Source organism: Rhinolophus sinicus, chromosome 7, assembly GCF_057876585.1.
Source record: "Rhinolophus sinicus isolate RSI-liver-muscle chromosome 7, RSI-T2T, whole genome shotgun sequence".
NCBI lineage: Eukaryota > Metazoa > Chordata > Mammalia > Chiroptera > Rhinolophidae > Rhinolophus > Rhinolophus sinicus.
The window spans coordinates 45,787,151-45,814,939 of NC_142507.1; the positions used below are offsets into that span (position 1 = coordinate 45,787,151).

Consider the following 27,789-nt stretch of genomic DNA (forward strand, 5'->3'; position numbering starts at 1 on the left):
GAATGAAGATCTAATATGAAATTTTTTAATGACTTTTATCTCTAGATTAAAAAGAACGAGGATAAACTGCATTTGATAGTTTACCTTGCAGAAACGAAGGCAACCCGTGAGTCTAGTAACGTCTCTTAAGAATTCAAACTCATTCAAGCCCCACACCACCCATACCCGTGAAGACGTCGGAGCAGACGAGTGAATATTAAAGCTTTCCATCAAGGAAAACAGGAAGGAAGGTCTTTAGCGACAAGCCTTTACTTTGGGAAGGCAGTTTTTAATACTCCATCTACTAATCCCACGCCAAGGACCGCACCGCGCGGAAACCCTGCCTAATTTGAAAACAAACGTTGGTCAAAGCTTGGAGGGGAGGGGGGCCGCTGGTAAGGAAGGGGGTGAGGTAGTAACTGACAGCTCGGCCTGGAAGCCAGAAGCCTCAAGTAGGTCAGACTGTGTCAACGGTCTGAAATCCAGAGTCCACCCCCCTGGGCTTAGGGGAGTAGAGCAGCAGGAGGTTAGTGAGCAGGGGTTTGGCGTCTTGCAGCGCTGAAGGGGCGGGGTATCCCTACTAAGACCTAGGGCTCAAGCTCGGCCAGTTCGCCTGCTCTCACCTCTCTTGGGGGCCTTGATCACAGCCACCCCTCCGGTCCTCGCGCCGTTTTCCTGCTTGTCCTTGCGCTTGAGATCGCCCGGAACGCAGGAGCTGGGGTCACCGTCGGAGCCGCGGTGGTGATGGTGCTTGTGCCGCTCCTTGTGGCCCTTATGCTTGGGCCCGGCCGCGCTCACCGTCAGGGGCGAGAAGGTGAAGAGGGCCGAGGTGCCTGGGGCTGGGAGCGGGGCAGCGACAGGGGGCCCGGCGGGGGCCAGCGAAGGCGGCGGCGGAGGCGGCAGGAGCAGAGGCTCAACAGGGCCTGGGATGGTTGGGGCTGCATTGGTTGGCGGCAGCGGCGGCCCGGGATGTTGGCGGCTGCGACGCCGCCGGTGAGGGGGAGCGAGAGGGGGTTCCTGGCTCGGCCGCCCCCGCTTCTCCTGAGACCCCCCACTGCTCGCTCGGCGCTGCCGCTTCACTCCCCGCGGCGAGACCCCAGCGTGGGGTTTCTCCTTCCCCTCTTTGTCCCGCTCCTCCTGCGACGCCACCGCCCGTACTACGCGCACCGCTCCGACCTGCGCAGCCATTTCACCCACAAACACACATTTAAATGGCCCGACCGCCCCCCCGTCCGCGTATCGCGCAAGCGCTATCCGCGCACGGCCCTCTGGGCATTGGAGTCTCTCCTCTGCCCTCCACTTATCGGCCGCTCTCGGTCCGGAGCTGAACATGCCGGAAGCGGCCGTTCCCAGCGTTTCTTCACAGGCCTCTCCGCCGCCGCTCTATTGTAAAGCACCCTGGGCCGCGCACAGCCTCATGGGAGCGGTAGTTCCCCGGCGTCCCCCGCCGCCTTCCGGGCTCCCGGAGGGGAGGAGCGGAAAGAGAGCGTGCGCCGAGTCACGCTCCGGGCTGCGACGCAACCGCCGCTGGGCGGAGAGTTGCCGCCAACCGCCTCAACGGCCCAAACAATGTTAATGGTTTTCAGAATCGGGCGGCGCGTTCCCCTCGTCACCTTCTGGTGCCCTTCGTCATTTTACGCGGAGTTGGTGGTCTCCATGGTTACTTTGAAGTTGCGTATTCCTCTCCTAACCTTTGCGAGGTAAAAGAATCTTCGGCCTTTTCGTCTTAAACAAGCGGAGGAGAGGAAAGGGGAACTTAGTAATAGGTGAAATGAGGGCGATTTTGCTTTAAAATCTAAAGGGGCTGCAATTCAGGAATGTTTTGAACCGCCCCTTGGGCATTGCCATGGTAACAGCTCAGGGCGTAGCGAGGCAGGTGCAAGGGCTGCCTGGGCGCCACGTGAGCGCCTCCGACCTCGCGGTCCACCCACCTCCTGTTTAACGCCTGCAAAAGTAGAGTCCGTCGTTTAGTTTTAACTCCTTCTTACAGTGAGGGGGCGGGAATCTAGATGGAAAACCATCTTTTCTATTTTTTTAAAGGTTTTTCAAGTTGTAAGGATAAGGTTGCGTACATTTGAGAAGTGTGTCTGTCTACCAGAGAACACTCCAGAAGTTGTCACTGCTCTTCACCAAGGTTTCCGCTCAAAAATTCATTGACAATTTCACCGTCACTTCCACTTTTTACCTAAGATTCTTTTAACATATTTGGTCCTTGATAGAGACATTTGGAAATAACTGATTCCAGTGAAGTACTCAGATGAAATTGCCGTGGTTTGTTAACCACCGGTGCCTGGAGAAGTGTTCAGCGGAATGAACACTACAGGAAAGTTAGTTTGAAAACAAAGTTTATTGAATACCAATTGTGTACATTGTACTACAATAAACAAGCAACAATATTTTATCCAATTTGCGTCTTCATTAAGCTTTCTAAATGAAAATGAAGGACAAATGCTGTTTTAAGTACCACTTCATGCTTCTAAAAGTTACAAACTTTTAGTTTTTAAAAAGTTAAATCGTTAGGACTTAGGGGGACCCTTTGTAATCCCCACTAACTTACTTGTTACTTAAAATTACATTTGAAAGATCAGATAGTCTTAAATTATGGCAGATGCATATTCATACAGAAAAAATTTTTTAATTAACTACCTCTGATTGGTTGGATGTAAGTTGCACATGTTTATATAGAATCTTTGAAGTGAAGAAAATGCTACCAAAAGAACTATTTTAGTATTATTCTAGATTTGGTAATCGAATGACTGGTTAAAACTTACCAGGAATGTAATTAAACATCTTGTTAGTTGGTATATACAAATAAAAAATTATTACAGTAGTTATTTACATATTTTATTATCTTAAATATAACTTCTCTATAGTTTCCGCAACATTTGGGAAGATACGCAAGGTACACTCCATTTAGGCAAAAATAGTTCCCAGGGAAGAGTCATTCTCAAAAGCAATAATTTTGTACTAAAACCACAGGATTTTTTTAAGACACTTTTTATAGTAAATTCTGGGAATGTAGACATTTAATTGAGATCCAATTCTTACAAATCTTTTAAAGTTTATATAGAAAAGTAAAGTCAAATAAAAATAAATTCTAAAAATGAAAAATAAGTCCATTCTAAAACTTTCTCATACAGCATTCTCTACGTAAACTCCAGTGACAAACTTTTTTGCGGTTTCCAACCCACTGTAAAGGAGACTAAATGTAAAACTTCTGGCACTTATTTGCGTATTGCTTTTCTTTTAAAAGCTATCAACACATTACCATATATTCATTGTTGATAGTATGAATATAGAGCACTTATTTTAGGTTGCCGTATTCTAGTCATTTTATTTGCAGATGCATTTGCAGCCTATAGTTCAAAGCTGTGTTAAAGATCCCAAGTTGGTGGTGGGTTCCTTGGTCCTTTGGGTTTTGAAAAACGATTTCCAAATCCTGGGAACAAAAATAAAATTAAGGGTGAAAAGGGGGAAGGGATTAAGAAGTACAAATTGCCAATTATAAAAGCATCACAGGCATATAAAGTACAGCATTGGGAATATAGTCAATAATATTGTAATAACTATGTATGGGGCCAGATGGGTACTAGAGTTATCAGAGTGATCACTTTGTAAGTTATATAGATGTCTAATCACTATGCTATACACCTGAAACTAATATAATATTGTATGTCAATTGTAATTGAACAATTTTTTAAAAAATTTTTGATAAAACAATGAAAAAAATAACGTTTTTTTTAAATAGAAATAATTTTAGAGTGTACTATATATGCAAATACATGGGTTTTTTCCCCCAAAGGTTAGGCAGTATCTTCGATCAATGTAGTAAGAGATTGTAAAGGTATTATAGTAATTGAGTTAATGCTTAAATGATAACAATAGAATACTAATAACATTTTAAATTTGTAGAATACTTACAAATTTAATAATGGTAATAATTAGATAAAGAACCCTGGTTAGAATAGCCTTTGGTAAGCCAGCATATAATATCCTTTTCTTCTCAGTTTTGTTGAGATATTACTGACATATAACGTATGTAAGTTTAAGGTGTACAACATAATGATTGGATACACTTACGTATATATCGTTAAATGATTACCACGTTAAGGTTAGTTAACACCTCTATCCCCTCACATAATGGTGGTGGTGACATTTATGATTTACTCTCTTAACTTTCAAGTATACAGTACTGTTAGTTACAGTTACCATGCTGTGCATTAGATCTCCAGAACTTACTCATCTCATAGCTATAAGTTTGCACCCTTTGATCAACATTTTCCCGTTGCCCTCACCCCCGCCTCTGGCAACCTACTCTGTATTTCTGAGTTCAGCTTTTTTAGATTCCACATAGAAGTAAGAACATACAATATTTGTCTTTTTCTTTCTTATTTCACTTAGCATAATGCCCTCAAGATCCATCCATACTGTCACAAAAGGCAGGATTTCCTTTTTTTATGGCTGAATAATATTTACGTATATAACTTTCTTTATCCGTTCATCTGCCATTGGACACTTAGGTTGTTTCTATGTCTTGGCTTTTGCAAATAATATTGCAATGATGGGGTGCAGATATCTCTTCTGAGATAATGATTTTATTTCCTTCAGATACATACCCAGAAGTGGGATTGCTCGATCATTTGGTAATTCTATTTTTAATTTTTTGAAGAATTTCTGTACTGTTTTGCATGGTAGCTGCACCATTTTACATTTCTACCAACAGTGCACAAGCGTTCTCCTTTCTCCACAGCTTCTCTAACACTTGGCTCTTGTCTTTTTGAGAATGGCCATTCTCACAGGTGTGATTTTGATTTGCATTTCAGAAATGGGAAGTTTCGATTTCAAAAAATAAGCACTATTACTTTATACGATTGTATTAAACCCAGTTATACATCTACTTCAAGCCAAAAAGCCCTCAATTTACTCAGAGATTATGTTTGAAAAGCTTAGAAAAAATAAATTAATAAACAATCCTGAAAAACTTAAGTATGTAATTAATCATTTATGTCTCTCCCTCAAATACTCCTCCCCCACCTGCCCCAAAGAAGGAGGATGAAAAATTTTGCACAACCAATGAAGTCTATTTCTGGGTAGTTTCAAAATATACGAGTATGAAAGTTGATGACATTGGTTCTTTATCACTTCAGCAACATATGCCTTCCTTTTCTTTGATGGAGGTATGTTTTCAAGGTACTCTTGCACTTAGCAACTTTAGGGGTTCAAATGGAGAAATGAAAGATTTGAAATGCAAAAGCAGAACAGAGAATGGAAAACTCGAAGATAATTCCTATTAATGTTTAATTTCATCATCTTAAAAAATTGTGGGTATTATTATATACCTTGCAGAACTGATGAAGGCATTAGAGGAGATACTTGTTAAAGCATCCAGCACAATATCTGACACATAGTAACAAACTCAAGTGTTGCTTACATCTGAACCACAAAAAACAAAACAAATAGACAAAAACTATACCAGACCTGGAAGAAAAGGAGAGTAGGGAAGAGGAAAAGAAGATAAAAATAAGAAACCCACTAAAATTTATTAATGGTGGTGGTGGTAAAAAAATAAATAAATAAATAAAATGGGGAGGTGACACAGTCTATCTAGTTCATGTACATTTTACTCCTCTGTGGTAAAAAAGAAGGAAAAATATTTCAGGTTAAATAGTTTCCCACAATAGTCATAAAATCATCCATTCAATCAAGGTAGCTTGACTGTAATCCAAGTGGACTGAAAATAGAACATAATATGCAAGTATTCAGTATCTGAAATTTGAGGAATACCTACATTCCGTCTTTTTCACTGATCACATCAAAGTAGTTTAGAACAGTAGTGAGCTACCTTTTTTTGCATGTAGGTTAATTCAGGGAAAATTAAAATGTTTATAAACCACTGAATTTTTTCAGTCAAATGTAAATACTTGTTTCAGTAAAGTATCTTTACAATTTATATTGCCTTCTTTATAAAAGAGAGCCAATGAAAAAATTATGTGCTGCTTTTTAAGTAGGTAAAATGTTCAACTTTGAGAAGAAACAACATGGAAGCAGCTAATAATAGATCACAATATCCTCATAATAGATCACAGACTGTTGTAAAGTTAGGAGGGTCATGAGTTCCTCAAGTGGTATCACTGATGGAGAGAAAAGAAGGAAGCAGGAAACGTTTGTGTTCCAGGCAAAATTTGCCTTTTTCATAGGTTATGTAACATCCTATATGAATTTTTTAACTAAATTATTTCATAAGAATAATAACATTTTTCTAATTAAAACTTCTTTTTTCCTACTTACAACATTTTAAACCTTAGGGTTAATGTAAGCCAAATAAAATTTTACAGCACAAGAAACAGATCCAGAGATTCTAGTTAATTATCTTGCCAAGGTAAGATAGGGACCACGACCCATGTGTGGCAGACAAAATCGTTCCTGCTTCTTCCTGAGGAATAGAATTGCACATGTGTAACTGTCTGTGCAACACTGTTACATTTCCCAATCTCCCTTGCAGTTCAGATAGATAGAGCACACGTCTAAGTTCTCTTCAGAGAACGTGAGCCGACCTGACATTGCCACTTCCAGGCCAGTGGCTTAAGAACAAAAGAGGAGGCCCCATCTCTTCCTGTTTTTCTCTCACCTGCAATCTGGGTAAGGCAGCAACCCAACTTTGACCATACAGCTAAGGGCAATATCACAGAGCAGCAGTTCTCAAAGTGGTGTCCCCCAGATGCTTTCAGGAGACTGTTTTTTGGTTAATAATAATTTTGAGTAGTAATGTCCTACATTAACTGCTAAACTTATTACAAAAAATTATAGTGTCATGAATTTGTCATTAGAATAGAATTTTTAAAATAATATAAAAATATTTTATGTTTATAGCTTATATTTGGGGTGATTAGACAAACAGTTCCTTTAAACAGTCAGATTGTGCCTCAGCACCTACTGTTGAGTTCTATAAGATTAGGTGGCAGCAACTGCTGTTTCTTCTCATCACACATCTGTATTTTTTTATACCTCTGCTTAGATGTGAACTGGAGTATTATAGCATCTCAGAATTTTTTTCCCTTTGTCTTGTCACATTCATTTACTACATGTCAACATAATCATTTCGTTACGTAGTGTTATTTTCCACATATGCTAGGAAATTCTATGTAATAGAATATGTAGTCCTAGGCAAAATGTTAAGAGGTAGCTGAGGTCAAAAATTAAAAGAAAAATTGCGTGGAAAACAATATAAATATAAGGACCTATGCATCCAACCTCAAATCATATTTAAAGCTGCATCTCTTATACTGTAAATGCATAATTTAGATAAACATTTTTTTAACTTGCTGGAAAATAACACACATACCGAAATTCAGTAAAGAGCTGGAGTTATTTGACTGAACAGAGTCTGCAGGCTTGTTTGGTGAGGAAGAATTACAGATACCTAGAATCAAAAGAAAAAATATAAGGGAAAGAATGAAGACAAATTCAGATAATTTTCAGACCACATAAGGTTGAGATCAAACATTTCCTCCAAGCTACTTAATTCTCCCAAATAGACATGTCACTATCAAAGCTAACAAAATATTGATGCTTGCAAGTGGGTTGACACTATAATCTCATTTTTCTATATTTTTTAAAAGGTTTCTTTTCTTTGTTGATCATTTATATAGTAAAGCCCAACACTAAAGAGAATCACCAAAGGATTCAGGAGGAAGAGGCATTATATTGTGAATCAACTTTTTTGGGGATTCACGTTTTGGCTTTCGACTTCCCCTTACTTTGCACTATTACCATTCATAGTACACTTTTAAATCATTTGTTCTCCACATTAGTTCATCCATGGCGAGTCTGTGATTTTTCTTATACTATCCTCTACTCCCATAATATCTTCACTTTCCAGTCTATTTTTTTTTTTTTTAAATGAAGAAACAAGGTCTCAGTTCCAGTTTAATAGAAACTACAAAAGATCAAAAGTGATGCCTCACTACTGTACACATCAATTGGTTTGCATCATAGCAAAGTTCAGGCCATTTCCTCCACAGGAATAAAGGCCTGTCTATCCCATACCACATCTGGGCTAAATCTAAGGACTTGTGTTTTAAGCATGACAGTAGTACAAGAGGTTTTGTCTCATGGCTATCCACTAGCCCAGCACTTATTTCTGCTTAGAGAAATATTATTTGCTCTTCTGGACATCAGGCTTGATGGTATCACTGCCAGGCTTCCAACCAGCTGGGCACACTTCTCCATGTTTGTCAGTGAACTGGAAGGCCTGAACTAATCTCAGAGTCTCATCCACAGAGCGGCCGACAGGGAGGTCATTTACAGTGATCTGCCGAAGGATACCTTTATCATCAATGATAAAGAGGCCCCTGAACGAGATGCCTTCATCAGCCTTTAAGACCCCATAGTCCTGAGCAATGGTGCGCTTGGGGTCTGACACCAAGGGAATGTTCATGGGTCCCAGTCCTCCTTGTTTCTTGGGTGTATTGATCCATGCCAGGTGACAGAAGTGAGAATCCACAGAAGTACCAATCACTTGGCAGTTGAGTTTCTTAAATTCTTCTGCCCTATCACTGAAAGCAATGATCTCCGTCGGGCACACAAAGGTAAAGTCAAGAGGGTAAAAGAAGAACACAACATATTTTCCTTTGTATTCAGATAGACTGATATCTTTGAACTGTCCATCTGGCATAACAGCTGTAGCTTTGAAGTTGGGGGCAGGGTGCCCAATTTTAGCATTTCCTGAAGACATCTTGTTATCCGCAGCTCTAAGGCACCAAAACCAGTCAGGAAGAGGACCCAGTCTATTTTTTTCAATTACAGATGACTCTAGTTAGGCCCAGAATCTCCCGAAAGCATTATGTTTCTTTGTTTTGCTATTTTGACTACTTATAGGTAGGCTCAAAAATGTATTTCTCTTCCCAGCACCTTAACATATTCATGTATCAGTTCTGCCCAATTTTGAAAACAATCCAGTGAAAACATGGCCTACACCGTCTAGCTGTGAAAAAAGATAATTTCAGCTTTGTATAAACTTCCTAAGAAATAGCACATAATTGGGGAGAAATGACTAGTCGCCTTTTTTGTTTGTTTCTTTTCAACATTTTCAGAATGTATGAGGACTGCGTATGTCTGTGTACACACACACCTAATACTAGGATTCTAGAAACACCCCCCTGTTCCTGGAGGTACTTGAGTGTGAACAGTAGAGTACATACTGAATTTCAATCAGATTCAATCAAAATATATTTTTATTTATTGAATACTATTTGCCAAGCACTGGGCACTCACGATAGACTTATGAATAAGAAGTGGGTGAAGGCGAGAAAGTTCAGGAGATATCAGTCATCTCTACTGCATTTGAGTTGAGTTATACACATCCCTCAGACAGAAAACAATGGTCCCAAAAGGGATTACTGGTGTTTTACAACAGGAGACAAAGATTCTACATATAAATACATATATAAATACACACACACACATATATATATATATATATATATATATATATATATATACATATATTTATATGTGTATATATGTATATATATATATGTGTGTGTGTGTGTGTGTGTGCATATATATATATATATATATATATATATATATATATATATATATGAGCTGCTATTTTGCATATTGGCCCCTTGTCATAGATATTTTTATGCCACCTGCCCAGCATTATCTCCTTCTTCCGATAAAGGAACTTGAATTTCCCTTTAGGAAATCACCCCTCCTCAATTTGCAGCTCCTAGACTTGGGGTGGAGCTGATTCCACCCTTCGATGAAGGAGCTGACCTATGACTAGGGCTCATTTTCAGTTGATACTTTGCCACGGTCATGGTCACACCAGTTGTTTCAGGTCTGACCTCATTCCTTATTGGTCAGTGTCCACGTGTAACAATTATTAAATATTATGCATGACACTGTCCTGCTTACTCAGAGGCAATAACTGGTTCAGGGGTGGGCAAATGAACCAAACCAAGACAATCAGGCCCAATTGACACTAGTCATCAGACTGTTGCTTGAACAACCAGGAAAGCTCATTTTTCCATCAGAAACCTGAAACCACATGGTAAAAACCTGCCTATGAGTGAGCTAACACAGAATGAAACAAAGCCAGGAGATACGGAATGCGATATTAGGTCCTGATTACATCATATGAACTCTTGGTTACAGGCCAATAAATTTACCTTTTCTGCTTGAGCTAGCTTAAGCTGGATGTTTTGTCACTTGCAACTGAAAGATTTCTGAGCAATTAAAGTTTCCCACCCAAAATAGGCATCAGGCATCATGGTTGACAGTTTTGACTGTTGTGACCCTGTAATTCTCCATATAGCAGCCAGAATGATCTTTCTAAAAAACAGATCATTTAACATCTCTGCCTAAAATTTTTCTGTGACCTCACATTAGGTCATTCATAAGGATATAATCACTTCCCCACCACGTCCACCATTTTTTCAGCCACACCTCACTCCTCTCTCTTAATACCCTGCAGCTTCCTTTGAGTTCCTACAACACACCAAACTCACACCTCAGAGCTTCTGTGTATGCTATTCCCTCTGGCTGGCTGCTCCTTCACGTGTCAGGGCCTCCTGGATCATTCATTCTAAAATAGGTCCTCTTTGTTATTCTCTCTCATAACTATCCTCTTGGTTTCTGCATAGCATTTATCACAATGTGCTATTATATATGTATTTGTGAATTTACTTGTTTAATGTCTGAATACCTCACTAGACTTAAGTTCCACAAAGGTAGAGCCCAGTATGTGTTTTGTTCACCATCATATACTCAGTGCCTTGTCGAATGCCTGGTACATAGTAGGCATTTGGTGAATAGTCAGTGAACGAATGACTGTATATATGTATATATACCATGCTTCCCCAAAACTAAGACCTAACCTGAAAATAAGCCCTAGCATGATCTTTCAGGATGACATCCCCTGAACATAAGCCCTAATGCATCTTTTGGGGCAAAAATTAATATAAGATCCGGTCGGGGGAAACATGGCATATATATATATATATGTGTGTGTACATATATATATGTATGTATATATATGTACACACACATATATCTATTTATCTATCTATATATATATATATAAAGAGAGAGACAGAGACACTAGGTTGTTTAGATGCTAGCTTAAAACTAGTTTCCTAATTTCATAAAAATCCTAATGATTTTTATGAATCCTAATTTCATAAAAAGTAGGACCAGCTTTAACTACAAACCAGGAAGAGAGCCAGGCTAAAGGGAGAATTTAGGGAATTCAGGAGTCATGAACCATGTGAGAGGGGAAGAGGACACATATGCAAGTACAGGCAGATAAATCTAAAGCTTCAGGATCAATTTTGGAGCCAAGTATTGTTCTTCATTTAAGGACAAAAGACCAGTGGATGAGGGCAGCTGAGAAACAGAAATTAGCCTACATATAGAGAATGACCTGGGAGCTGTTTCTTAGAAGTAAGACTCAGAATCACAGAGTCCAATATCTCAAATCCATGCCAACTTGTATCTACCTGAAGTTTCTGTGTCTTTATTTGGTATCCCCAAGACAGTGTTGGAACTAGAGAAAGTTTTCTTGTTTGTTTTTTTAAGGGAGAGAAACCTGGGTGCTTCATAAGCTAAGCTGATTAAATCAATCTTTGGTTGGCTATTCAAGTCACTCATGTCTTTGCTTTTAACTGCTTAATTCTCCTGTTTTATACTATAATTTCCTCTAGAAATGTTTAAGTTCTCTTTTGACTGGCTGTAGAGGAAAGTATATTTTCTTAGCCATCATAGGTGAGAAATAAGTTCACTTCAGAGATCAAATATGTCAGTGAAAGCAGATTAACACAAGTTTACAAATAGGAAGATAGTGACATCTCAGAAAAAAGAGAATAAGACTCAGCTATAAACCTTCTTACTTAGAAAATACTGAGAATCAAGTTTTCTCATGTTCTTTGTCCCTCCATAGAACACCCGTATGACACCAAGGAGCTGGTCCTTGATGATTCACCAAATGGATCAAATTTATAAAACGTTTCTCAGCATGTTTTTTATACTTTGTAGTTGTAAATAAGGATTTCTAAGATAATCAATTTCCCACAGTTTCAGAAGTTTTGTTTTCATTACGATATGGCAAAAATAGCAAGCAACAGGCTTACTATTGCTCATAATACTTGGTAAAAATGGAAACATGTTAATACTTTGCTTATTTCATTAAATCAACACATTTGTTTCACAATATGCTTTGCTGTGACTGTTTTCAAAGAAAATACATCTGAGGTTAGACTGATGGGAATTTTAAATAACACACTTGGATGACGGCATCTTAGGATGGGTAGAAAGTGCCAAACATCATACTGTTATTTCTGTCTTATCAAACAGAAGCTAACCCCCCTTACTCCCTACCCAGTTTAGTAATAGTATTGGCTTTTTCAGAGTGGTTACTTAAGGAAAAATTACAGAATTATGAAAGTGGTATGTATAGTCCAAAAAATAAGTGTAAAGAAACTTACTCTTTTTCATGTTTCGCAAAATTTTCAAACTCTACAAAAATGAAGAAAGGAAAATGTTAGTTTTTTCCTGTGAAATCCAAAATACTTGAATCAAGCAGAAATATAGGCTTCAGTCAAAAGGATTAATTTCCTGAAAAATAGCCATCAAAATGCCAAAACGATTCTTCCATCTTGCCATTTTGAACTCAGTGCAAAGTCTCCACTTGAATTTATCTTGTTATTTTTCCCAACCATGTGAGAATCACACTGTGTATTTAGAAATAGTGCTATCAGAATATCGGCAGGGGGATGGAGGGGGGGAGAATTGATGGTTTTATTGGGTATGCTTTAAACTAAACTTTTTTTTCTTTTTGGTTTCCTTCTATTAATTTTGATTGTCATGAGAACAACAATCAATTTTAGCGGAGATATTTAATCTAATTTTCTATCTTAATGCTGGCAGCCAGCAGGGGAAGGGGGACAGGGAAGGGAGAACACTTTCAGTAATAGAAAGCCTCTGACATGTTTCCATAAACTCCCATCTTCTTTACCTTACTCCTTGTGAAACTTTTTCCAGAAGTCTTCAATGTCTGTTTTGAAGATGTTGAATTTTCCATGGTTTTAGGATAGCTAGTAGGGTAAGCATCTATAGGTGGAACCTGCATATCTTAAAAAAAAAAAAAAAAAAAATGTTTTGTTGTATAGCTTCTTAAGCCGTCAGGTTATATATACGTACATATTTAGTAATTCTAAGCTTGGCATTTTTATGCATTATTTTTACAATACGTTATGGGTTTTTAAAATGTATTATTTTTATTTTATTTAATCTTTTCTTTGTACCTTTTTCACTTAAGTCCTACTTTAATGTTAACCTTTTAACAGTCTTGTTCTTATAACTTTTTTGAGAGAAAATACTGCCACTTACAATCTTCATCAGCAAGAAAAAAGGACTCTCGGGTTCTTTCTGGGAGTGGAGGTGGGGGAGAAGAAGACCGATCTTCACATGCATCTGTGATAAGAGTATACAGCAAAACACAAAAAAATCCATCACTTGAAAGTCCTTAGTGAAGGACCCCTCTTTGGTTTTGTATAACTTTGCCAATTTTCCAAAATTAACCTACAACAACCAAATAAAAAATTATCTGAACAATGACGGGAGCCCCAAGAACCTTGTTTTTCTAGCTCTTTGGCCAATGAGGTTCTGATTCATCACAAACGTGTAGCTCACTTACAGAAGTGTTCTTCCAAAGAAACTGAACCTGAATTTAATCAAGCTTCTCGTGCCAACTACCATTTTACAGAGAATCCCGGGGATAGAGGAAAACAATAAATAAAACCATGAGGATACAAACAGCCAAATCCAGAATGTTATCAGTCTTTAGGACTAATGGCCTACTGTTGTCTTTAAATAAATGTCACGAAAAAATATAAAAAGAAAGAACTGCTACAAATTTTAAAAGACTTAAGAAATATATAAATCAAATGCAATGTGTACACTCTGAATCCAGATTCAAGTAAACCAGCTGTAAAAAGACATTGTTGAGACAATTTGAGAAAATTGAACAAAATCTGGATCTTAGATAATATTCAGGAATTATTGTTAATTTTTGTTCGTGTGATAATGCTGTTATGGTAGGTTTGAAGTTTTCTATAATAAAGAATTGTAAATAATGGAGCAATTTTCCCATGACGTAAGTCCTAAAGATACAAATAGTGTTCTGTTGACCAGGCTTCTCATCACACAGTGCTGAGTATAATTATATACTAATGTTCTTTGAAAATGAAAATGTTTAATTTTTCAGTTAAATGCTAGAGTTTCACCTGTCTTTGGTCATTGGCTTTTTAGGCCTTAGTATTTGTCCATAAAGCAAGTTCTCTTATTTATTCCTTATATGCTGGATAGTATGCAAAAATAAAGTACAACACATACCTAATACAATAATTAGCATAAAGTAGGCATTTAATAAATATTTCATCATTACTCTAAGTGGCTTATTGTCTTTCAGTTTGCTGTTAGGAAATATTCTGAGAACTAAAACTAACTTTTAGTTTAACGATATCCTATCAAATACCTCCCTAAAATACCATCTTCTACTCCCCTGAAGAAGAACCTTACACTGCTTATTACTGACTGCATTAAATCTAAATCCTTCTGCCTCACTTTGTGTGTGTGATACACATAAAAAAAGTGCCGTTCATGACATTTAGTACATTCATAGTGCTGCACAGCCATCACCACTATCTAGTTGCAAAAACACTTTCCCTAAAAGGCATGTCTATACTCATTTAGCAGTCATTCCCCATTCTGTTCAGATTAGATCGCACCCATGAAACTGCTTTCTCAATATATAGATTTGCCTGGTCTGGATATTTCATCTGCCTAGCTTTCAGTCCGTCAGAATCTTCCCACATTTTATCTATCCCAATTTATTTTCCATATTTCCCCAAATAGAACCTATATTGCAATTAAATTAATCTACTTACCGTTTCTCTGTATTCATCATGAGCATGTCTACTTTTGAGTCACTGTTACCCCAATCCTGCTCCTGGAATTCCCTCCTTTTTCCTCTGTCTATCCATAGCCTTAAATTGTTTTCGTCTACTCCATGAAGCCCTCCCTAACCATGGCAGGGACACCTTCCTTTTTCCCAGACTCCTGGTGATTATAATCAGTGCACACAGATTATCACTTAATGGTTCTAAGTGAGTTTTAATTTTGCCTACTCTATTTGACTGTAAGCATTAAGCAGCTCCCTTTCATACACACCCTCCTATTCTAGCACAGAGCTGGCTTAGAAATGCTCATTTAATAATTATCGAATAAAAATTATAATAGGTAACATTTAATGAGAGCTTATTTTTTGACAACCACTGTGCTAACAGCTTCATGTGCATTATCTCACTTAATCCTCGCAAAAATCCTCTTAAGAAAGGAGCTCTATTATCTTCATTTTATAAATGAAAAAGATCAATAGAGAAAGCATATAATTTAACCAAAGTTATGCATTTTGATGACTTGGTAGTCTGGGGATTTGAATTAAAGTGTGACTCAAAAGCCCATGCTTTTTGACCTCTATGTTATACTACCTATTTACATATAATATGAATATGTTAAGTGACTAATATGTTACCATGAATAAAGATGTTACGGGCAACTACGATCTGTTATGGTATATACAAAGTACCTGTCAGTGCCCAATAAATGTTAGCCGTTGATGATGTCATTCAGTATATACAACAGCCAAGCTCAGGAAAGTCCAGGAGAAACAACAGCAAGTTAAAGATCTAAGTGGCCAGAAATATTTTTTTTTAAATCACATTGTTAACAGTGATAAAACTTATAGACTGGGACTCCTGCTAAGTTTTAAGAGAGTCTACCTGAAATAATTTCTTAAAGGGTTATATATCAAGGAGCAGAATTCTGAAGTCCTGTGTTTACCTGGCCCTTGACAAACAAAACTCCTAGCCTGGGAAAACCAGAAATAAATCAATAAATAGTGGAAGCTATTGCGGGAACTATGCCATCTCGTGAGGTGAAATACTCTGAACTTAATAAGCCATTCTTACAGTACAAATTCTTGGGACTAAATGTCATGTAAAGCCAAGGGAATTTTTTTACCTGATATGGGACTCTGGAGTTTTACACTCTAAAAAAAAAAGAAAGAAAGGATAAGTGAAAGAAAAATATGTACACAAATTTCCAAACTCAAAGCAATAAATAGCATTTTTGAAATTATATTTCATATGCCTATGAAGACAGTTATGAAACGTTGACTCTATTTTTTCTAATTTATAAGTGTGTTGAATTATGAAAAGGCATCAATTCTGAGTGTGATTTTTATGTCAAAGAAGTTGGTCCTAAATTGATCCTTTTTTGACCTGTTTCCTTTCTATTCAGAACATTTCCCTGAACATTTCAGTAGGTAAGTTCTTGAAATCAAAGTTACTTTGTGACACTGGAAAAGGAGTGATTGTTCTTTGCTCTGGAAGTTAAGATAAAGACCATTACATTTAGCACATTATTAACAATAACAATAATAATTAGTAGTAAATTCACAGTATAATTAAGGCAGAGTATATTTCCCTACCAGCATTGCAACTGAGGCACATTTAAATGTTTGTTTAGTTAATTATTTTTTTGGTCTCTGAAATTTTAAGACAGTTGGTTTACAGAATATATATAAGTACATAACAGATAGTTGAAAGTGTTGATTTTTCTTCCAGAAGCAGGGAACATTATCCCAAAAGTTTTATATTAAATAATATGGACATCTGTCATTTAAAAAATTACTCTCTATAATGTTATCAGAGTTAGCATAATACAACTGACCAAATGACCACTGTGAACAAGCTACCTACTTATGAAACATTTATTTTTTCTTTAACTGTCCAAGAATCAGCTCAAACGTTTCCACTTTAAGTCTTCCTTGATCACTTCCAACCTGAAGGGATCTCTCACACTTTCAAATCTCTCATCTCACATATGGCACTCATCATATTTGCCTCATTATAATAAATAGACAAAAATAAAGACTTGTGTATACATCTTATGTCTCTACTGCTAGACTGTGAGTTTCTGAAGGGCAATAATTGTGTCTTATCCATCTTTTTATCCCCCATATCCGCTAGCACATTGTTTTGTAAGTAGTTATCTGCTTAATATTTATCAACTGATAGGTATTAAAAATGGCCCTGCTTCGTAGGACAATAGTCTGTTGATTACAAATGAGTAGAGTCAGAAAACAATGTTATTAACCTTGCTGGGCCTGAGTCTCCCAGAGTCATCTGCTTTGTTTGATTCAGATGCTCCACTCCATTCCATTGACGTTCCAATTTTTGTCTTCACAGCTGAAGATAAAGATTTGGGAACACTGAGTGGAAATTCTCCTGGAAGAAAGTAAATATGGTCCAATTCTTAGGAGCGTTATAATTCTTTTAGAAAGCAAATGTTGCTCAGCAACACCACACAGAACCTTGACAGGCCTTGAGAAGTAATCTAGTTAATCCACACCTTACTTTACACTTACTGAACTGTACTCACCAGCTTCCTCTACCACAATAAAAGATTCAGGAGTCCTTTCAGGAAGTGGAGGGGGGATTTCATCATCTATCCTTGGAGAAGTTGCTATTTAAAATGTCAGAAATGTTCATTACAATTTTCAATTAGAAAAATCCAAAGAAAATCCTTACATTCCAATCCTGATCTAAATTCCATCAAGCATTATTACAATATTTAAGCTGGTATTTGTTCACTCAAGCAAAAGGCAAAATAAATTCTCTCATCTTAAAGTTGCAAACCCAGGAGGCTTTTTCTTATTAAAAATATATCTTTTAAAAGCCCAAAAGTATTTTGATTGTATCAGTTAACATAAGACATTACATTAATTTAAGAAGCTTTGAGTTGTTTTCTACATAATTCTTTCCTTGTTTTACATAGAATAACCAATATAGCATCATAAAGCATTTGACATATGCCAAAGGTTCAGTTACAGACTAGGTAACATCATAAAGATTTTAGTATCTCTTCTTTATTCTACCAGGATGAAGAATATGGATGGTTTCCGTTTTTTACAAAACAGTGCTATAACAGGGTATTCTATATTTCTGTAGAAATAGAATTTTTATAGAAAAATTTAATGCTATTATAAGAAACTGCCACCAGATGGCACACATGTCAACACTGCCACAATCTCTGAAGATAAGGATTTGTCTTTTCATGATGATGCTCAGAGAAGTTTAAGGGATTACAGGCATCTAGAAAAATTAAATTCCTTTAAATTGTAAAACAAGATCAAATATATAAAATTATCTAATCAAAGGAGGAACTATATCCAGGTAAAATGTTTTTGTAATAAAGCTACACATCTATTACGAAACTCTGTCCAACAATGTGATGGACCAAAAGTTCCCGCTACTTCCTATTCAGGAAGAATATTCTGCATAAACCTCTGACGCTGTACCTAAGAGTGTTAACTTTGCTTTCCCTCCTCTTCTTCCACAGCAAACTATTATAGTCACTTCTAACAGGATATTTACTTCCACTTTCAAACCATTCAGGAAAACAAAACAATACGCCTAATATGCAAACTTTCAGAATTGTGAAAGAGATAATGTATGAAAGTAAAGGTGTATATAGGATTAAAATCCCGCACAGAACACTGAACACATATTCTCATCTACTAAGTTACTATCAAGTTATTACAAGAGGAAATCAGGTCCTCTTCCACCTCATGCAGGAAGAGAATTCAATTCTTGGCAATCTGTTCAACTCAGTATAGCTACATGGCTGTGCAATAAAAATTCTGAGTGACTGTGGTGCTGTTGACCAAATCTTTTTTTTTTTTTACGTTCTTTTGGAAGTTGCTTCCGTATGTTAAGGGTAAATTGTGGACCTCTGATATACATTCTTAGGAATGAGGATTGTCGTCTTTAGAAGCACTCTGCCTGCCATAGATGATGGATCATAGATCATGGAATGTTATTATACATCTGTCTTTTTGCTATTTTCAACTTGTCACATCATTAAAACACTCCCAGAATGTATTTCTTTGAGGAGGAGAAGGAAGCAGAGAAGGACAAAAGGGAGGGTGAGAAGAAACCAAATCTTCTATAGAAACAAAGTGACATGTAAAACGCCATAGAAACTTTTAAAAATAACATACCCACTACTCCTGTCTCTTGGTTCAGTGTTGGGGAAAAATTTCTTGGAGGACTCAGTGCTAACGAATCATGGGAATTGTAATGAGAAAAAAGGGTTGTAGAGGATGTTGGAAACAAAGAACAAGGTGACACAGTTCCCTCTTGTTTCTCAGGTAAATCAAGAGACATCTTAGAACCAGCACTACTTGGAGACAATGGTGGAAAATAAGGATCTTCTACTAAAGACATGTAAGAGTGTACACTAAAAGCATTAGAGTTGTACTGCGTTGCATTCGAAGCATTACTCATTTGGTGCTTCGAGTCATATGACAGTGAGTTATTCAGTTCTGCTGAAGAAGCACACATCCCTTTTTGAGCCTGCTCAAGAGAAGAGTGATTCAGTTGAGATTCCAAATAAGAAAAAGGTTTCTTGATGTCCCGCTGCTTGGCGTCTGTCTGTTGTGTCAGTTCAAAGGGAGTTGACTGGGTCCGCGTTATTGGCCCCTTTGAATTGAAATATCTTCCTGCTGCATTTACAGGTTTAGAATTGGGACATGTTCCAAACAAAATGGAGCTCAGGTCCAAACTTTGATGCTTCTGAAGAGGCTCACCAACTGCCGGACATGCCTTTGTCTCCCATTTCATGATGGTGTCAGCATTTTTGTTACAAATATAATTCAACTCCAAAAACTCAAAAGAACTGTCCTGTTCAGCAGGGTGCAAAACTAACCCTTCCTTTTCACTTATTTCAGAAGTCCTACAGTCAAAGCAAGAAGCTTCTACACTTTTCATCCTTATCCTTTGTTTGTTCTCTTGGTTCATCATGTTTGCTTCTTTTATGCGGCTGAAACAAAAAGAAAGTAATAATGACACAACACCCCAAAAAGCCTTCTTCTACATATTTTCCCCAGCATCACAATGAGTTATAAGCATGAGACATGTCTACCAGACACAATTAGACAACATTTAGATGTGTACAAATTATACTCACCTTTTTGGGAAATTAGGAGAATAAGAATGTGCGTCTAGAGTGGTATTTTGCTCAGGAACTGAATACTTTGCTTGAATCTTCAAGACAAATAAGCAAGAGATTGTTTTTTAGTGAAGCAATAGCAGTGAGATATTTTAACATTCATAAGGCTAAGAAGTTGTTTTTCAGAAAATGTAAAGATTTAAAATAATGCATGGAAGAGTTAGATGAGTTTCCAAAATATTGAGCCCAACAAGAGCATGTTCACATACTGATATCAAAAGGATCAGAGTGAAGGGTTAATAATGTTATAGAAATTAAAATAATTTGCTTATAGAATCACCTTTTAAAATGTGGGAATTTTACAATGTTCTTGGGGTTAACTTTATTCTCATGAACACTCTACCTTTAGAAATTTCATCATTTCAACACTTCATGTGAATAGATGCTTATTAAGTCCTCATACTTGTCTTGTTCTACTTTTTTCTTCCTTATGATGCTCCAGCTGTACTGGTTTTCTTGTCATTCCTTACGCATACCAAACGTGTTTCCAGTTCAAGGCTTTTACACTTACTGTTCCCCTGGTTGAAATACTCTTGCTCTAGATTTTGCATGGGTGGTTTCTTCTAAGTGATTATTCTTTATGTAAATGTTACCTGCATAAGAAAAACTTCCCTGACCACTCAACCTAAAATCATACTCCCACACACTTGCCCCGCCACTCTCAATCTATGTTTTCTTCATTGCAATGATCATATTATGAAATTTGTTATTGAGACTCATGGAATCAAAGATACCACCAATTGTAAAATATATCATGATTTCAGAGATGTTTAAATTAAAAAACAAAAAACAAGATTCCACCTGTTAGGGTTTAATTGTGACTCTCAAAAAGATACATTAAAATAACCCCATATACATAACCCGTTATGCATAACTGTGAACTTACTTAGAAGTAGGGTTTTTGCAGATGTAATTAGTTAATATGAGGTCATACTGGATGAGAGTGGGCCCTAACACAATGACTTGTGTCCTTATAAGGAGAGAAAACAGATACTGAGACACACAGGGAGAATGCCATGTAATGAGAAAGAAAGAAACTGGAATAATGTATCTGCAAGCTAAGAAACACCAAGGATTGCTGGCAAACACCAGAAACTAGGAAGAGGCAAGGAAGATTATTTCCCTAGAGCCATGAGGGAGGGCATGGCCCTGGTGACACCTTCATTTTGGACTTCCTGCCTTCAGAATTGTACGAAAATAAATTTGTTATTTAAGCCCTCCTCAGTTTGTGGTACTTGTGACGGCAAGCCTAGTAAACTGATACAGAGACTTGACTATCCACTTTCAATAATGCATAGAACAATCATACAGATCAATAAGGAAATAGAGGACAATGAACAACACAATAAACAAATTAGACCTAACAGGCATATACAGAGCATTCCATCCAACAACACACACATTTTTCTCAAACATAGATAGAACATGCTTTAGGACAGACCATATGTTAGCCACAAAACAAGTCTTAATAAATTGTAAAAGACTGAAGTAACGCAAAATATCTTTTCGAATCACAATGAATTGAAACTAGAAATCAGTAACAGAAGGAAAACTTGAAAATTCACAAATACGTGTAAATTAAACTATTAAACAACCAGTGGGTCAAAGAAGATATCACAATGGAAATTAGAAAATACTTAGAAATGAATGAAAACACAACATACCAAAACGGGGGATATAGGGAAAGCAGGGCTCAGAAGGGAGTTTATAGCTGTAAGTGCCTACATTAACAAAGAAGAAAGATTTCAAATTAGTAACTTAACTTGACAACTTAAGAAACAAGCAAAAAAGCAAACTAAACCCAAAGCTAGCAGAAGAAAAGAAATATTAAAGGTTAGAGCAGAGATAAATTAAATGGAGACTAAGAAAACAGTGGAGAAATTCAACAAAACCAAAAGTTTGTCCTTTGGAAACACCAATAAAATTGACAAACTTTTAGCTAGATTTACTATGGAAAAAAATTACTAAAATCTCAATATGCAGAAATAAAAGTGGGACATTACTATTCATTTTACAAAAATAAAATGTATTATTAAGACAATATGAACAATTGTCCACCAGCAAATTGTACAACCTAGATGAAATGGACAACTTCCTAGAAACATGTAATCAACCAAAACTAACTAAAAAAAAAAAAAAAAAGAAAATCAGAATAGACCTACAACCAGTAAATAGACTGAATTAGTCATCAAAAGACCTCTCAACAAAGAATAGCCCAGGACAAGATGGTTTCACTGGTGAACTCTACATATAAGGAAGTTAACACTCGTCTTCCACAAACTGCCAAAAAATTGAGGAGGAGGGAAGACTTGCCAAGCATGACTCTGATACCAAAGCCAGACAAAGACACTACAAGGGAAAGAAAACTACAGACCAATATCCTTTATGAATATCGATGCAAAAGTCCTCAACAAAATACTAGCAAACTGAATTCAGCAGCATATCAAAAGAATTATACACCATGACAAAGCGGGATTTATTCCCAGAATGCAAGGATGATTCAACATACAAAAATCAATGTAATACACCACATTAATAGAATGAAGGAGGGGAACATCCTAAGTGATCATATCAATTGAAGTACATAAAAAGCATTTAACAAAATTGATGATAAAAACACTCAACAAACTAGGAATTTTGTTGAGAGAACTTCCTCAACATGATAAAGGCCACATATGAAAAACCCACAGCTAACATCACATTCAATGGTGAAATAATGAAAGCTTTTCCCCTAAAATGAGGAATTAGATAAGGATGCTGACTTTTTCCACTTTTAGTCAGCATAGCACAGGACGTTCCAGCCAGAGCAATTAGGCAAGAAAAAATAATAATAAAAGGCATCAAAATTGGAAAGAAGGAAGTAAAGTTATCTTCATTTGCAGTTGACATGATCTTATATATTGAAAGATTACACATACACATTTACACACACACACACACACACACACACAATGCTGGAGCTAAAAAACAAATTCAGCAAAGTTGGAGAATACAAAATCACACAAAAACTAGTTGTATTTCTATACATAGCAATAAACAATCTGAAAATAAAATGTTAAAAGCAATTCTATTTATATTAGCATCAAAAATACTTAGGAATAAATTTAACCAAGGAGGTGAAAGACTTGTGTACTGAAAACTACAAAACATTGCTGACAGAAATAAAATAAGACATGAATAAATGTAAAGACATTCTGTGTTCATGGAGTGGAAGATATAACATTGTCACCATAACAATATTACCCAAAGTGATCTGCAGATTCAATGTAATCCCTCTCAAAATCCCAATGGTGTTTTTGCAGAAATTAAAAAACTCATCCTAAAATTCAAATGGAATTTCAAGAGACCCTGAATAGGCAAAACAATCTAGAAAAAGAAGGGCAGAGCTGGTGGACTCACACTTCCTGATTTCAAAATGTACTACAAAGCTACAGTAATAAAACAGTGTGGTATTGGCATAGGACAACCATATAGACCAATGGAATAAAATAAAGAGCCTAGCAATAAACTCACATATGTTGGCATTTGATTTTCAATGAGGATGCCAAGATCATTCAATGGAGAAAAAACAGTCTTTACAACAAATGGTGCTGGGAAAACTGAATATCCACATGCAAAAGAATGAAGTTGGATCCTTACTTTAGACCATATACAAAAATTAACTCAAAATGGATTAAATACCTAAGTATAAGCGCTAAAACTATGAAACTCTTAAGAGAAAGAAAACAGAAAGCTTCATAACATTGGATTTGGCAATAATTTCTTGGATATGATACCAAAGGTACTAGCGATAAAAGTAAAAAATAAACAAATTGGATGTTTTGAAAATTAAAAACTTTTGTGCATTAAAGTACGTGATCAAACAGAGTAAAAGGGCAATCCATAGAATGGGAGACAATATTTGCAAATCACATATCTGTTAAGGGATTAAAATCCAGAATATATAGAGAACTAAAATTCAACAACAAACAGGCAAACAAACCAGTTCAAAAATGGACCCAGGACTTGAATAGACATTTTTCCAAAGATGATATACAAATGGCCAATGAACTCATGAAAAGATGTTAAACATCACTAATCAGGAAAATGTAAATGAGAACCACAATGAGGATGGCCACCATAAAAAACAACAACAATGAAAACAGAAAATAAGTGTTGGCGAGGATGTGGAGAAATTGGAACCCTTGTACATTGCTGGAAGTGATGTAAAATAGTGCAGCCACTGTGGAAAACAGTATGGCAGTACCTCAAAAAATTAAACATAGAATTACCATATATACCCAAAAGAATTGAAAGCAGGAACACAAAAAGATATTTACACATTTATGTTCTTAATAGCATTATTGACAATAGTCAAAAGGTGGAAGGAAACCAAGTATCCTTTGATAGATGAATAAACAAAATGTGGCATAGACATACAGTGGAATATTATTCAGCTTTAAAAAGGAAGGAAATTCTGACATGTTACAATGTTGATGAATCTTGAGAACATTATGCTAACTGAAATAAGCCAGACACAAAAGGTCAAATATCATGATTCCACTGATACAAGGTCAAATTCTTAGAGACAGAAAGTAGAATGGTGGTTGTCCAGGACAGTGGGGGAAGGCTGGAATGGGGAGTTATTGTTTAATGGGTTTAGAGTTTCAGTTTGGCAAGAAGAAAAGAGTTCTGGAAATGGGTGGTGGTGATGCTTATACAACAATATGAATGTACATAATATCATTGAAATATATATATGTATATTAACATTTACATCTATATGTATACATATGTATGTATATATGTATATATACACACACACACAAACACGTGCGCATGCATGCGTCTATATGTATATAAAATTGTTTAAGGTGGTAAATTTGATGTATATTTTACCAGAATAAAAATTTATTTGAAAAAAAATGGGCAAAGGACTTCGATAGACATTTATCCAAAGAAGATATACAAATGGCCAATAAGTACTCAAATAGCCACTAGGATGGCGATTATCTAAAAAAAACGAAACAAAACAAAAAATAGAGAATACTACGTGTTGACAAGGATGTAGAAAAATTGTGCATTGCTTGTAGGAATGTAAAATTTTGCAGTCACTATGAAAAGCAGTATAACAATACCTTAAAAAATTAAGCATCGGGGCCAGCCCGGTGGCTCAGGCGGTTAGAGCTCCGTGCGCCTAACTCCGAAGGCTGCCGGTTCAATTCCCATATGGGCCAGTGGGCTCTCAACTACAAGGTTGCCAGTTCAATTCCTTGACTCCCGCAAGGGATGGTGGGCAGCGCCCCCTGCAACTAAGATTGAACACGGCACCTTGAGCTGAGCTGCCACTGAGCTCCCAGATGGCTCAGTTGGTTGGAGCGCGTCCTCTCAACCACAAGGTTGCCGGTTCGACTCCCACAATGGATGGTGGGCTGTGCTTCCTGCAACTAGAAAATGGCAACTGGACCTGGAGCTGAGCTGCGCCCTCCACAACTAAGACTGAAAGGTCAACAACTTGAAGCTGAATGGCACTCTCCACAACTAAGATTGAAAGGACGACAACTTGACTTGGAAAACATGTCCTGGAAGTACACACTGTTCCCCAATAAAGTCCTGTTCCCCTTCCCCCTATAAAATCTTAAAAAAAAAAAAAATTAAGCATAGAATTACTGTATGATCCAGGAATTCCATTTCTGGGTATATATCCCAAAGAACTTAAAGTAGGAATTGGAATAAATATTTGTACACCACTTTTCATAGCCGCATTGTTCACAATAGCCAAAAGGTAGAAGCCCCCAAGTGTCCATGAGGGATGAATAGATAAGCAAAATGTGGCATATACACAGGATGGAATATTCTACAGCCACAAAAAGAATAAAATTCTGATACATGTTACAAAATGAATGAACCCTGGAAACATCATGCTACACGAACTAAACCAGATACAAAAGAAACAGTACATGACTCCACTTCTCTGAGGTACTTTGAGCAAGCAAATTCATAGAGACAGAAAGCAGAACAGAAATTACTAGCGGTTGGGGTAGGGGGCACGGAGAGTTTCTGTTTCAGATGATGAAAAATTTCTGCATGTAAATAGTGATCATCACACACATTGGGAAGGTACTCAATGCCACTGCACTGTACACTTAAAACTGGTTAAAATGGTAAAATATAAATGATAAAGTGTCTCCTCCTCTTCTGTTTTTCTGGTACAGATTGTATACGATTGGTGTTAATATTTCCTTAAATATTTGGTACAATTCTCAAGTAGAACTGTGTGGGCCTAGAGATTTCTTTTTTGGGAGTTTTTAAATTACAAATTCAGTTTCCTTAATCATTATGGGGCTATTCAAATTATCTGTTTCATGTTGAGTGAGCTGTGGTAGTTTGTGTTTTTCAAGGAAGTAATCTATTTTGTCCAAGTGATGAAATTTAATGTGTTTGAGTTGTTCATAATATATTCCTTTATTATCCTTTTGATACCGTGCATCTTCGAAAATAAGACCTAGCCAGACAATCAGTTCTAATGCGTCTTTTGGAGCAAAAATTAATATAAGACCCAGTCTTATTTTACTATAAGACCACATATAATAAATACGATATAATATAATTAATATAATATAGTATAGTATAATACTGGGTATAATATAATACTGGGTATATGATATGATATAATATAATATAATATAATACCGGGTCCTTTATTAAATTTTGCTCCAAAAGATGCATTAGAGATGATTGTCCGGCTAGGTCTTATTTTCAGGGAAGCACAGTATTTGCAAAGCCTGTAGAGATATACTGTTTCATTCCTGATATTGGTAATTTTTATCTTCTCCCTTTTTTTCTTCATTAGTCTTCATTAGAGGTTTGTAAATTTCATTGATCTTTTCAAAGATCAGCTCTTTGATTCACTGATTTTTCTCTACTGTTTTTCTGTTTTCAATTTCATTGATTTCTGCTCTTTATTATTTCCTTCCTCTGTTTTCTTTGGGTTTGCTTTGCTCCTTTTTTTCTAGATTCTTAAAGTGGGAGCTCACATTATTGATTTGAGACTTTTACTATTTTCTAATGGGTGCTTTTGGAGTGCTATAAACGTTCCTATCAGCACTACTGTAACTCGGTCCCACAAATTTCAACATTTTCATTTTTATTCAGTTCAATGTGTTTTGTTTTATTTTTAATTTCCCTTGAAACTGCCTCTTTGATTCAATGGATATTTAAAAGAGTGTGGTTTAGTTTCCAAGTATTTGGATATTTTCCTGTCATCTTTCTGTTGTTGGCTTTTAGTTTGACTACATTATGGTCAGAGAATACATTTTATATGATTTCAATTATTTTAAATTTTTCACATTGTTTTATGGCCCGTGATATGGTCCATCTTGGTAAATGTCCCATCAGCACCTGAAAAGAATGTGTATCCTTGTGTTGTTGGTTGGACTGTTCTATAAATATCAAATTGATGCTGTTGGTTGATGGTGGTGTTGAGTTCTCCTTATATTCCTGCTGATTTTCTGTTGAGTTGTTCGATTAGTTATTGAACGAGGGATATTGAGGTGTCCAACTATAACTGTGGATTTCGCCTTTCAGTTCTATCACTTTTTACTTCATGTATTTGCAACTCTGTTTGGTCCATAACACTAAGGATGCTATGTTTTATTGATGGGTTAACCCTTTTATCATTATATAATGTCC

General features: G+C 36.6%; 2 protein-coding genes, 1 long non-coding RNA gene and 1 pseudogene across 7 annotated transcripts in view; 1 reads left to right on the top strand and 3 right to left on the bottom strand.

Annotated features, from left to right (window-relative positions):
• The window catches only part of RSBN1 (round spermatid basic protein 1), a 43,628-nt gene extending 42,278 nt beyond the window's left edge, over positions 1 to 1,350 (bottom strand). Inside the window, exon 1 of the mRNA XM_019730377.3 lies at positions 603 to 1,350. Within this exon, the coding sequence (XP_019585936.2) occupies positions 603 to 1,311 (709 nt within the window). The 5' untranslated portion in view covers positions 1,312 to 1,350. The remainder of the gene's footprint in view (positions 1 to 602) is intronic.
• LOC141568478 (uncharacterized) lies at positions 1,178 to 27,557 on the top strand. Its single transcript, XR_012491632.2, has 2 exons — positions 1,178 to 1,679; positions 19,259 to 27,557. It is a non-coding gene; the product is annotated as an uncharacterized LOC141568478 (long non-coding RNA).
• Positions 2,308 to 27,789, bottom strand: part of PTPN22 (protein tyrosine phosphatase non-receptor type 22) — a 64,824-nt gene continuing 39,342 nt past the window's right edge. For all 4 annotated transcript variants that reach the window (XM_088799501.1, XM_088799499.1, XM_088799500.1 and 1 more), the window contains 10 exons: positions 20,077 to 20,153; positions 19,109 to 19,929; positions 17,488 to 17,571; positions 17,203 to 17,333; positions 16,066 to 16,093; positions 13,372 to 13,455; positions 12,998 to 13,113; positions 12,468 to 12,498; positions 7,322 to 7,399; positions 2,308 to 3,418 (listed from right to left, as the gene is read on the bottom strand). In XM_088799501.1, coding sequence (XP_088655627.1) covers positions 3,354 to 3,418; positions 7,322 to 7,399; positions 12,468 to 12,498; positions 12,998 to 13,113; positions 13,372 to 13,455; positions 16,066 to 16,093; positions 17,203 to 17,333; positions 17,488 to 17,571; positions 19,109 to 19,929; positions 20,077 to 20,153 — 1,515 coding nt within the window. In that variant the 3' untranslated portion in view covers positions 2,308 to 3,353. The remainder of the gene's footprint in view (positions 3,419 to 7,321; positions 7,400 to 12,467; positions 12,499 to 12,997; positions 13,114 to 13,371; positions 13,456 to 16,065; positions 16,094 to 17,202; positions 17,334 to 17,487; positions 17,572 to 19,108; positions 19,930 to 20,076; positions 20,154 to 27,789) is intronic.
• On the bottom strand, positions 7,893 to 8,769 carry LOC109446710 (peroxiredoxin-1 pseudogene; annotated as a pseudogene). Its single transcript, XR_016021756.1, has one exon. The product of XR_016021756.1 is annotated as a peroxiredoxin-1 pseudogene (transcript).